This window comes from Solea senegalensis, unplaced genomic scaffold (genome assembly GCF_019176455.1).
Source record: "Solea senegalensis isolate Sse05_10M unplaced genomic scaffold, IFAPA_SoseM_1 scf7180000014515, whole genome shotgun sequence".
Lineage (NCBI taxonomy): Eukaryota > Metazoa > Chordata > Actinopteri > Pleuronectiformes > Soleidae > Solea > Solea senegalensis.
This window is the reverse complement of record NW_025321067.1, coordinates 45,936-58,986: the sequence shown is the minus strand read 5'-3', so window position 1 is coordinate 58,986 and position 13,051 is coordinate 45,936. Positions and strand designations below refer to the sequence as shown.

General features: G+C 39.7%; 1 protein-coding gene across 1 annotated transcript; it reads right to left on the bottom strand.

Moving 5' to 3' along the window:
• Window positions 1-581: 581 nt before the first annotated feature.
• LOC122761291 (ras GTPase-activating protein 2-like) lies at window positions 582-12,375 on the bottom strand. The gene is made up of 17 exons (XM_044016466.1): window positions 12,337-12,375; window positions 11,935-12,107; window positions 9,327-9,480; window positions 8,828-8,976; window positions 8,180-8,294; window positions 7,695-7,769; window positions 7,396-7,519; window positions 6,868-6,974; window positions 6,692-6,775; window positions 6,496-6,573; window positions 5,827-5,900; window positions 5,318-5,424; window positions 4,055-4,137; window positions 3,617-3,825; window positions 3,327-3,430; window positions 2,037-2,217; window positions 582-1,464 (listed from the first exon to the last, which is right to left on the bottom strand). The coding sequence occupies exons 1-17, from the start codon at window positions 12,373-12,375 to the stop codon at window positions 1,434-1,436; spliced, it is 1,887 nt and encodes a 628-aa protein (XP_043872401.1). The 3' UTR covers window positions 582-1,433.
• Between the last annotated feature and the right edge of the window lie 676 nt (window positions 12,376-13,051).

Sequence of the window (13,051 nt, the reverse complement as noted above, 5' to 3'; positions counted from 1 at the left end):
TTGTTACACAGTGAACACATCTCTTTTTGTTTGACAACATAATTTAGTTTGACTGTTATGGCAGTGAAGTGCTTTGACTTACAGCTTTGGAAAAAAAACATTAACAATAGTTGCAGCTGCAAATTATGGATGTTTTAACAAACAAAAAAATGACACCAAAGACGAGGGAAAATGTTTTTGTTGGCTGTTTGTGATTGTTTGGGGTTAATTTAGCGGCTACACTCGTGATCGCACACTGTCGAGATGTTGCGAAGCTCTCGACGCGGCAGCACAGACCTGAAGTACAATGTAACCGGTATGATTCACAAGTCACGGCGGAAACACAACTATACACCACAGTCATGTGCTATCAGGATTCAAAACTGAGCGCATGCAATCCTTTTTGCCTAAATCACAAAAATTCAGCGGAAAAAATGTACACATAAACTATATGTCTGTGTGTGTGTGTGTGTGTGTGTATATATATATATATATATATATATATATATATACATATATATATACATACATATATATATATATATATATATATATATATATATATATATATATATATATATATACACATATATATGTGTATATACATATTTAAAACATTTGTATTCAAAATACATACATTTCTTTTTTTCAAGTCAAACCTATGAAATTGTCTTTGGTCAAGAAAAATATCTCAAAAACTACCATCAATGTTATTGTACAGGGAAAACAAAACAAAAAACCAAACGTACGTACTCGAGATCATGGAACTGATCAAAGTGAAGGAGATGATACCAAGTATCAAATAATAATCTTCCATTTGGAGTGTTCCAAATATTTTAAAGTGCTTCTGCATTAAACCCTCAGAATTTCATCTGAAAGAAACATCCATCAGAGTAAGGCAGATCGGTTTGTTTTTTTATCCATATATACATTTGTTCGGAGGAGAAAAGGACACTAAGAGTGGAGACATTTTTAAAAAAAATGTACTCGGGCACAAGCGGAGGACGGCCCTCCACAAACGTGGTGATTATCAATTAACTCCGAATGCTAAAACACGGGGCAGAGTGTCCTCACAGCTGGTGATATAAAACTGGGTGAATAAAAAAAGAAATAGCAGCCTATTCACACTCATTCCAATGATGCCTTTTTTCATTCAGCTGGAGGCGTAAAAAGAGGACGTAAATCAAGAGGAGTCCCTTTTGTGAGAGGAGGAGGAGGTGAACATGAGGAGAGATTCTGGAAAAACTCACAATCCACCAACATAATAGAGTCAGGATGTCTGGAGGTCAGGGTGTATCTTGTTGTTGTTCTTCTCCTGGAGATGCAGCAGCTGCTCTCACTGGGACAACTCCTGCGGCATCTTTTGGGGACACCGGTGTGTCTCTGCAGTGCTGTTTGCGACGTACTGACACCTGCTGGTGTGGCAGTCTCAAGACTACGACTGCTCGCCCTGGTTACGAGGTTTTCCCAACTATCGGGTTGTCCCTAAACACGAGAGGAAAACAAAACGAGAGGGTTACGTTTCTGTGTGAGCCAAGAAGTAACTTATGTACAGTATATATGTGACCAGGTCCTTTGTGTCTCCCTGTTGTAGAATGCTCTTCTTCACATCTTCATAATTAATTACATGAATTTGCATGGAACAACAATTCTTAAGTCCATGTGAACAATGTCATCAGTGTGTATTGACCGGGAAAACAAATGAATGCAAAGAAAGTTCTTGTATGAACTTGACTTTCAGATTCATTTGATTATTTCAAATCAAAAGAAGTGCAATAAAACTCGAGGTAGCATGACGTCTACTTCAGAGAGTTCAATGCAACAGCGTCAAACTTTGCAGGAGTTCAAGTATCGATGCCTTCTCGGTTCCATACAGGCTTGGTATTACAGTTCACTTCCTGACCATCATCTGCTGTATTTTTAACCACAGTTGCATTAGTATTCCAGTTACACATCAGCTGTAACCACGTCACACGCACACACACAAATTAAAAACACACAAAATGAAGACCACACACGCAAACAAACGTACACACACGTGACACATGCAGACTTACAGGCTGCCGTACTGTGCTGTGGTGTCGTTCCTGATGTTGTGCTGCCTCTGAAGTTCCTCCATGACGTTGCGGAGCTGTTTAAGTGTCTGAAATGTCTCTTTGGGTTCCTGAATGGTGAACTTAGAGTATTCCTCCTGCTCCCTCTGCGGGCCCTGGTACACCGCCATACTGGCACAGGCATCTGTGCAGAGGGATGTTGAACATGAGTCAATATCAGTGAGTCAGACTCCTCTACTGGTACTAGGCAAGACAACCATCTGCTGGTTTTGGTGTGAAAGGGTTAGATAAAATGTGTCATAGGAGGGAAATGCTCTTGGGTGTTCCATGTGTTGGCTGCAGCTTTTCTTATTTTAATCCACATAAAAAGATCACTATAGGGGGGACAAGGCAAGGTCAAATGGATATAAATGATACATGCTGCACTGCCAGCAAAGCATGGACTCATTTATGGAGTATCTTTATCTTGTATTAAAGGTCTGCTTTAAACCTGTCGGGGGTTAAACAAATATCTTTGTTTAGTGAAAAGAAAAAAAATATGTGCAAAATTTCTATGAGAGGCACATTTATAGTATAAATAAAAATGTGAATATGCAATGTGGTTCAACACTAATTTAAAGCTGTTTTAGAGCGTTTTACACTAAGACTGATGGAGGGACAGCAGAAGCATGACAGGAATAATCCCCACTTCTCTAAGGTGGTGAGATACAGAAACTACTGTTGAAAGAGAACAGCTGGTATATGGAGGGAGTTGTCCATAAAGCTCTGCAGGAGTGGGATAGGTCTGGGGGAGTAGTGACACAATCAGGGTTTTGGCAACAGAAGCTACACATGTGAGGCCAGCAGAAACTTAGCAGTACTGATTAACATGTGCAGGCAGGGGAGGAGATGTCTAAGGGGAAATCCACAGGAAGGAAGGAAATGGCTACTGTGGTGATTAAATTAAATTAATTTTTAGCACATGTGTTTTCTGTGATCTGATTGCGATCGGTGTAAAGGTGTAAATACACCCAAAGACGGAGTGTTATCCGATCTGCCAAACCACTTTGAGAGGTTGTCGGAGAAGCATTGTGACCAGATTGAACAGAAGTGTTGACAGCATCGATCTATCACTATCTGATCACAGAAAACAACAGGTGTGAAGGAGGCCTTTTAGTCATCCTGAGTCTCTGGCTGAACGTGTTCCATGGATTTTACGGGTCCCAAACTCCACCAGTGATGTACAGCTCCATTAAATCCAATAATGCTCTTGGGAAGTTTTGACAACAAGTACAACCATCAAAGCCCACTGACCCTCCATGTCCTGGAGTTTGGTATCGTTTGAAGAGAGGAGGGAGAAAATTCTTTCGGTTTCCCGGTCACAGTCGATGTCAAGCTGCAGGTTGGCCAGCATGATGCTGAAACAGAAGACAAGCATAAGAGGATCCTCCCACTTTTGTTTCAATTAAAGACACCAACACCACTGAGCCAGCCTTTGGGTTTGACTTTCTGTGAGCTCTGAACAGTGTTATACAGAACAGATGACTCTTTTCTCATCCTGCTGTTTGTGGTAATGATGAGAACAGTGAGGAGGAAAGACTCACATTGTGCACGGCTTGCAGCCCGGTGCATTGTTACTCTGGTTTTTGCAGCACTGCCAAGCTCCACCGCTGTAATTTGATGGGTGGAATGTAGCCAAACGCCCTTCGTTGCAGCGAGTGACCTGGCCCAGGACCTCCAGCCAGTCACTGGCCTCTATGCAGTTCCCTGCTTGCACGTACAGAGGTTTCTCAGAGTGAACCACCTGAAACATCTGACAGAAGAGAGAAACACTTTCAGAGGTTTAAAAACACAATTTACCTGTCACACTTTTAAAGTCTAATGTGAAACATTCCAAAACATTAAGAGCAGCAATTAGATGATTGACGACTTAAACTTGACTGATGAGTTAAGTTGTCTCTCAATAGCAAATTCTAACAGCGGCTCATCATTTGTTGTTTTTAACTTGGAAACATGCGCAAGGAAGCGACTGTTTGACTTACATTTTTGCGGTTAAAGGCACTTTCATCCAGTTTCTCCACCGCCTGGATATTTTTGACATTGATGATGCAGAGGGCCTCTTTCCCTGTCAAGTAGAAGTCTTTCATATTAAGTACAGTCAGACGTACTATAACTCACATGGTGATTTGTTGCTGTTCAACAATGTCCGCCTTGTAAGTTAAGGAAATATAAGGTGTATGTGAAGGTCTACATCTCTCAATATGGCGTTTAATAACAGTGTAAACGCTAAAGCAATTTACTTTTCTAAGGCTTTGATCCCTGAGTAAAATAATATGAACTGTGTTACTCTCTGTTGCCCGTAAACAAAAAACCCAATTGGCCTCAACTGTTGACAAACTGTTCACACAGATGAACAGTTTGTGATCACTGCCAAACAGCAGAAACAATACAATTTAAACAAACAAAAGAAAAACAAACTCTCGAGATTTGACCTTGATGTGCTAATGGCACGGAAAATCAAATAACCCTCATTCATACAGAAAACCCATTAACCACACTCTTTGTTCTGTTGTATATTACCAGATTTAGAAAGACAATAAACTGAGCCGTGATGGACTTTAAGTGGTTGGTCAGAGACAAATGCACCACTCGCAGACCGAGTCCTCTTGAGACCATTTAAGATTTCTCAGCTTGATATTAATTATCTGTCTTGTTTTTTACAAAAAACAGGACAACACTGACTGACTCTGGACTCTGACTCAGTGGAGATTGTGGAAGAGGTGAAGAAACGTGTTCAAGCTGGTTGGAATGGGTGGAGAAAAGTGTCAGGGTGATAAAAGAGTATCAGCCAGAATGAAAGGAAAGATAGGAGGTCTAGAGGAAGACCAAAGAGAAGGTTTATGGATGTAGTGAAAGAGGACATGAAGTTAGTTGGTGTGAGAGAGGGGGATACAGAGAACAGGGTTAGATGGAGGAGGTTGATTCGCTGTGGCGACCCCTGAAGGGAGCAGCGGAAAGGAAAAGAAGAAGAAGAAGAAGATCTGTCTTGTTTTTTAACTATGCATGTTAATTTTCTTTTGTAATACTTTGTAATACTGGGCTTTTGTTATTCAGTATACACATACTTTATACCCAAAATAACATTAACATCTTCAAACTAGTAACACCTCCACTCCACTGTGTAGGACTGGTATTATTACAATCAGAAAACAAGTCTTCTGCTTCTGTTGTTTTATCCCACATGATGTCATATGTTTTCTAGAGCCATTAGGTTAGTACGAATTGATAAAAAAAAATGGTCTCACCTTTATGTTTGTGGTAAGAGAGCTCCCTGTTGGTCACTCTGAGCCATCTCTTTTTGAAGTTTTTCTTTCCGAGGCGTTTCCTCCCCTGGGCACGTTTCTGCACTTCTCTATAAGGACACGCACAAGACTCTTTGAGACTCAAAACAAAAACCATGCTGAAGGAAAGCACATTAACATATATATAACATATATATATATACATATATATATATATATATATGTACATAATATATAATGTAGTCATGGTTCTACATTGAAAACTGAACATTTCATTTTCAAAAGAGAAACAGTCCTAATGTCTTTACTGAACATAGACTGCTGTTACACCATAAACTGCTGATTTGCACTCCTTAACTGCAATTTAAGTTTTTATTTCTATTAATATTGTATTTCTGGTCTTTAATATTGGAATATTTATTTGTTTTCCTCTTCTCTAAAACCACATGAGTGCACCATCAACCAGAACAAAAGCTTTACCTATAAACCTGATCCTGATTCTAAACACTCACCCCTCCTTAAGAACCACTGCATCTTCCAGCCCACTGGACTCTTTGCTGACGTTGGAGGAGATCTCATCAAGAAACTGAAAATCAGAATTGACAATTATGTCAGTGCTAAAAATTCAGATCACAGTCAATGGCATTTAAGTTTATATTTTGCAGTTGGGTGGAGGACAAGCTCGTCTCCATAGCCACATACCCTGGTGTTAAAGTGCTACTAGCTGTATGACTGGGAAGCTGGGGGAGGTTGGCTCAACGGGCAAAAAATATCGAGGCCCTATGTTGATGCGTGTCAAATCAAGAAGCAGCGAGGTACGCACATGATGACAGAAGGTAATGGTGGTGCATAAATCTAGAGCCACTAGGTGTCTGGGAAGTCTCCTCTTTCAAACCATCTTGTTTTCCCTGGCCAGAGTGTGTACATTCTCAGTGTCCCTCAGTGTCTTTCAGATGTAGGTGGACAGCTGAGTCCTGTCCAGATGAGCCGGCTCTTCCGTGTTGTGCCATGTGTTTATGCAGTGGTTGTTTGGTTTCCCCGATGTAGCGGTCAGGACACTTGTCATTACATTAGACTGCATACACTACATTACTGTGTTTGTGTTTTGGGATTTGTTGACATGGTGGTCATTTTGTAACTTAATACTACACATTACATACAGTTTAAATTCAAAAACATACCTTTTTAACTCGTTCGATACATTTGTCCTCTTGGAATGATTTGAAGAAGTCATACATGTAGGTTTCTTTGAAACTAGACTGTAAATAGAAAATAATAAACAGGTTATGTTAACTATTCACACACAAGTATATTCAGCATTATTCTTTCCTTCTCATCCTTTACGCTGTTACATACAGAAATTATTGTAACTCTTACAATTTTTTTTGACAAACTGCCCCAGCTGCCCAGCGTCTGGATGGTTTTTGAGATGAGAGTGAGTGTCCGAGAAATGTCAGGATCCTGAGATGGAAGGAAAAAAACGACAAAGGGTGAATTTGATCTAAATTCAATAAAGGGTCTGCTTCGAGGTTCGAGGGGGGAAATTTACTCACAGGATGATGGGAACGGAGTTGGAAGGAGTGTGGAGTGAGAACAGCGACGGCAAAGAACCGCAAGAACACGAAGCTGCTAACAGCCGAGTACTGAACATGTGGGTCAGCTGTGGAGGGGGGGTGGGTGGAGAGAGAGAGAGAGAGAGAGAGAGAGAGAGATAGAGCATGGAAGAAAGATATTTGCTTTGTTGTTCAACTCCAAAAAGCTTTAACAAAAATATACTGAGGAAGAAACTTAAATTTAGACTTGACTCTGTCTTCTTGTTATCTAGCTATTCTTAAGTACTGCAGCAAATAGTACATTTAAACATAGACATAGAGAAAAATATTTAGAAATGAATCAATAAAGTCAATATAGCCAATAATTATGTCTGGCGATGGGAACCAACACCAACAACAAAACTACTGAACTGTCTCACAGTCTCAGAGGAACAGAAATGTTACGATGACACATTTTAGGTAGAAAGTAAACAACGATCCATCAGTTCAGTATCTACAGTGTCCTACTGCACAGATGCGAATCTTTACCTGGGAAATGTTTACAGGCCAAATGTCTCAGTGACCTAAAGACGTCACACATGAGTGGTGGGCAGCTTGAACTCGACTGGGTGATGGAGGAGAAGACTTTCTGGACATAAACCTGCAGGTTCTCCTGCAGAGTTAAAAGAACATTAGCACTAATCTGTGAATACAGACACTGATATACACATAATATGTCTATTTATGTAACTTAACATCAGACATTATATTACAATATGTTTTACAAAGCTCAAAAACAAAATCATTTACAAGTATGATGTGTGGACAGGAGAGACATATACATTTACCTTATTGACCTCTACGTTGTCTCCTTCCTTTAGTTTAACAGGGTCTATCTCACATGTTTTGTTGGATTCACAAATCTATATGAGATTAAAAGGACAAAAAAAAACCAAATAGTGAGGGATCGATGAGCAATAATGTAGGTGTTTGAAAAAAAAACTGCCTCATCTCCACTTTCATGTTCATTCACTTTTTCAAGAAATATCAAATAACTCTCAAAAAAGTTATAAAAAACAACCAACAGATGCAGTGAGCCCAGTAGACTTCAAATGTACACATTTTTAAAAAAGCTGTTTTGAAAAAGGTTGATGGGACCTGTAAAAACTCCACATGTGCTAATTACATCTGCACATCTGCTCGCTCACAGTGGAAATGCAGCTGTTAAACTGGAGTTTTCTATCTTGACCTCATTGACTCATGTCCTTTCTGGCATCTGGATGTGTATGTGTGTGTGTGTGTGTGTGTGTGTGTGTGTCCTTATTACTCATACCTCATCTATTACAGGCTTTAGAGTAACTGCCAGGTAATTCTTTCCCACAATCTTCATCATGTCATCAATGCAGCGCGTCGCCAGTGAGTTGCCACGGAATATAGTGTTAGCCTCCCTGTGTGGACACAGAAATTCCACATGCATCATGCAGGCATAATCCAGTTCTTTTAAAAGGGTCATTTCACACGTCTTTCTTCAAAGTAAAGTCAACATGCTTTGATCAAATCCAAATTTATTTGTGAGGCCCAAATTCTTACAATCACAGTTTGCCCTTACAAGCTGTACATGAAGTGACATCCTTAGATCTGTGGTTCAGGTAAGGAACAACTCATGAAAAAACGCTTTAAGTGGGGGAAAAAATGGTAGAAACATAAGGAAAAGCCATAAAAAAGGGATTTCTTCCTAACACAGAAACACGTGCAACAGATGTTTCGTACTGGCTTCACACCTTTGGCATCTTTGTAAGACATTTCCATCCATTTTATTTTACACGTTTATTGGACTCAAACTTTAAATGTCTTTCATTTTCCAAAGCCTATTTGCAAAATAATTCTTAATGGGTTTAAGAATAACTAACTAACAATGTGTTCATCTGTACATATGTATACTTAAGATACCACAGTGTCACCAGAATGTGAGAGTACTCACTGAGTGTTGTCCAGCTCCAGCGCTGCCACAGCAGAGACAAAAGGCACAAATCGATTGTGGTGGAGCAGCAGTCGAACCATGGGCAGCACTGCCTCGTAGCGCTCTCTGTAGATGTCCCCCAGGATGTGTGCTGCTGACGCTGAGATGGGCTGAAGGAGAACAAACACACCACATACAGAGAGAGGGGTTATGTTTTAAAGATCATAATGTGCAATCATAATTCAGAAGCAGGCGATTGAGGCGGTTGAAACCGAGACAATGCAATTAAACATAGTTCCATGACAGATCATTAAACCTATGTGCTCTACAAAGAGTTTATATATAACATACAGATACTTCTTTCGGGTTCTCCCTTTTAGGGATCACCACCATGGATCATCCGCCTCCATTTCACCACGTACTGTGCACTAGATTCTGATACTGTGTGACACTAGAAAATGTACAATTGTGTACATTGTTTCCAAGGACTAACCTCCACCGTTGGATTGAATTGCTTTACCTTCACATCTGGGGATTGGAGCAGCAGGTTGCAGAGTGGTGTGTAGCAAGCAGATGGCAGCACAGTGTCTTCGATGTAAGTCAGCTTCAGACGCAAGGAACCTAAATCATCAGACTTCGATTTGCTGCCGTTTCCTTTAGGCTGGAGGAGATACCTGTTAGACACCACAGAGAGACAGACTGCCATGAGGAAACAACACTGCATTGCTATGATTAACCCAGTCGCCCCCGTTATGAAAGAATCAAAGGTCAGCTGTTCATTGAGTAAAACAAAGAAGCAGGTGTGTAGTGTGTCAGTCACGTTTGTAGACTTGAGCTCACCTCCAGATAACTCAACAGGAGGTGACTTCCTGCTTCCTGTCTGTGCAGTTCTGGATATTAATTAAAACAAATAAAGGCATATAGGCCAAGTGTGGAAGCAAAGAACTAGAACCCATAGACGAGGAAAGATTTCTGCATATGAAATTAGGTTTTATACATTAGTGTACATAATTACTTATGTACAACAGATTATTAGGGATTACATGAATATACCTGGAGGTTTAGGCAATGCTCTGAAGCATCACCAAGATTAAAAACTGCTTAAACTCCCAGTAAAAAGTACTGTCACTGAAGCCAACATTTACACAAACTGGTCACTATGTTTTCAGCTGTTGGAACAATTCAGGTGGACTAGATAAAACAAAGTAATTGTCAAATAGTCAACTAAATTAACAAGGATTGTGCTCATTTAAAGCGCATGCACTTCTCTCTATAAGCCAACAGATGGAGCAAAACACAAAAAGATAAAATGAGTTGAGTGTAACTGGGGGCTTGAAAAGCTGCAGCTATGTAACATAGCATGGTCCACGAGTTGCTTGATCTTTAAATCAGGGTTGAAATGTGCACAGATCTTTCTTTAAAGCCTCTCACGTGTGATCAGCTGTGCTGATTTGATGAAGCCAAGTGGTTTTCATGTGGAGATGGGAGATTTCCAGCATAAACACAAGGCATGACATACTGCCACCATGCAAAATGCCACCCACACACTCGGCTCACGTCCCTCATGTACCAACAGATCGCTATCTGGCATAATCCCAAATCACGTAGACTGACGCAGAGCAAGGAAACACCCACATAAGGGAAAACAAAAACATTAGCAATGTAGGTATATTATCAAATCACCTTCTGTTGGCAAAGAAAAGTTAACAGCGCAAGTTGTTATAACGATTAAGAAAGAACAGGGAGACTCTCGTGTAAGTGGAGCCACCTGCCTTCCAGTTCAGACCTGAATGTGACGTCAGCCATGACGCCAGCATGACAGTTTCTGACTGGTTTTGTTTAATGACAACAAACCTAATACATTTTTTAAAGAAACAAGCCCATCTGATTCTTATCAAGGATACAATGATAAAGACGAAGGACATACTGTACTTCCAACAGTGTATCGTCTTTACAAAAGACGAGGGAGACAAGTGTCTCCGTCTCTGAACCGAGACAAAAATACAGATTACCCCGTCAGGTGTCCGATTTTAGGACTGGTGTCTGTGTGCAACGTGCAGTTACATATTATCTTCACAAATCTGTGTGAGTGTATCAGACTTCTTCCATTTCATTAAGGTGCTTCAACTATGAGTCGCTCAAAAAAAAAATACTCAATCACCAAAATAATTTGGTTCTCAAATAGTTTTTTTTTTAAGTCCAGGATTGATGTAAGACAATACATTAAATGGATACACTTAACAAATACCTTTTTATTTGAACTCATACCTGTAAGAGATGTAATTTGGGTAACTCGTATACTGTATGTTTAGTTAAAAAAAAAAAAATCAAAAGAAAATGATATTTTTGATACGTGCTTTAAACAGTAAAGCATTTGAACTCTGCCTTCATGAACAAGACTCTGTGTCACTGTAAGAAGTCTGGTGAGCTTATTGAATCAGGCGGATATGACATGAGATCTGGAGTTAATAAGGAGTCATCTTTATGGTTTCTAATTAGATTTATTATATAATAGTGGACAAATACCCTGGCCTCCACCACTGAATGTTGCAGTGTGTTGCATGTGAGCGTTTTGACCTGACTTGGTTATTATTAGGAAAGAAGTGGTCTGAGCTTTGTAGCCAATTGCATGAGTGTGACAAGAGACATGATAATTAAATTTCTTTGGTGTCAAGACGTGCTGTTTTATTTGTTCAAAGACAAATGATGGAGTTTTTTTTTTTTCTCAGTATAGCTGTGTTAACATCTTGTTGAGGCAACACTAACATTGCTCTCTGGAAACAGGTTAGCGTACGACTGAAAACACAAAGAAGTGCCCATGAAATGTTTTAGAAGTGAATTCTACTGCGTAAAAATGTGGTTGTTCAGCAGTTTGATGGGATAAATGTTTCACTGTGCTGCTGCTGTATACATACAAATGCTCCCTCAGTCACTCCTTTTTAGTATCGCTTGACAAAGCCCGATCAACATAAAGCCCAAAGAGAGGCAGAAAAATAACATAACAACAATACAATTCTCCAAAATAAATGCACTGCAGCTTTACATAAATGTGCTACATAAACATTATTACAATTTTATGAACATTATACATGTTCATAAAAAAAAGTTTTCATCTGTGTTGTCCTTACCAGGCTTTGTGGATGTGGTCCTTCTGCAGGACCTTGACAGGGACACGTGTTGCACCCAGAAACACATCCTGAGCCAGATTCTCATTGTTCCACAAATCAACTCTGCAAAGGTGGAGGATGAGAACTGAAATAAGCTTTTTATCTGTGAATATAAGGCAGTACACTAAATCAAACTACATGTAAGACACAGCGTTTCTTGTCGTCGCTGTGGGTGAGTGAGTGTGTGTGGGTCCACACAAACCAAAATCCAATATGACACAAGAGACAAAATGGCCCTACTAAGGGGTGCTTACCTCTGCTTTGTGCGTAAAAACCTATACAATACCCGTGTTATGACACCACCTCAAATCCAAACCTCAAAACCATGCATGAGTGTTTACCTTTGACTCTGTCTAGTCTTACCCAGTGAGCTATGAGTCCACTGTGATGGAAGCCCCACATATCCTTAACCAGAAACCAAGGCTCTCTATCAGTAGTCAGAACACACCAGATCCAAATTCACTTTTTTGTCCTCAAGTTGTTAAGAAATTATTTTACTGCTGTCAAGACTATGAGTAAGTTTAAATGTTTTACTTTGTGACTTTGTTTGGATTCACCTCAGTGAGTGACACAAACTCACCACACGAGGCAGCAGTGGACCAGCAGCTCCTGTTTCCCCGTGAGCTGAAAACAATGATTTTCTCTATGTATTTTGGTGTGGGAGAATGAGAAAAGTTTGCAGTTTACAAACTGCAGTTTTCAGCCCGAAAAAGTGGCTAAAATCAGTTTTTCCTCTGCTAACATCGCGTCCACTCCTCATACGGCCACATTTCAAGAAACGTGAACTGTCCCTTTAAAGTTTTGTGTTGTGTGTGTGTATGGGGGGGTTATTGCAGATTATATAAAAGAAAACTAATGAAAGAGAATAGCTCATATTCTACTTGCTCACCCCATCAGGTATGGAAAATAAGTTTAGCTCATAGTGTTTATGTTCAAATCTTGCCAGTTTTATTCTTATTTTTTGTTATTATAATTATTATTATTATTATTATTTTGTATTTATCACAAACCTGTAGCACTTCAGCTTTGTTTTTATGCCAGTGGCACATTTTTAAACACCTAGACGTCTCTAAATGCC

Coding starts and splice junctions, on each gene's coding strand:
- LOC122761291 (XM_044016466.1), bottom strand. CDS start 12,375: ATGTGGGGCTTCCATCACAGTGGACTCATAGCTCACTGG. Junction 6,776..6,867: donor AACTCCGTTCCCATCATCCT/GTGAGTAAATTT, acceptor CTTCCATCTCAG/GATCCTGACATTTCTCGGAC. Junction 3,826..4,054: donor GTGCCTTTAACCGCAAAAAT/GTAAGTCAAACA, acceptor CTCTTCTGTCAG/ATGTTTCAGGTGGTTCACTC.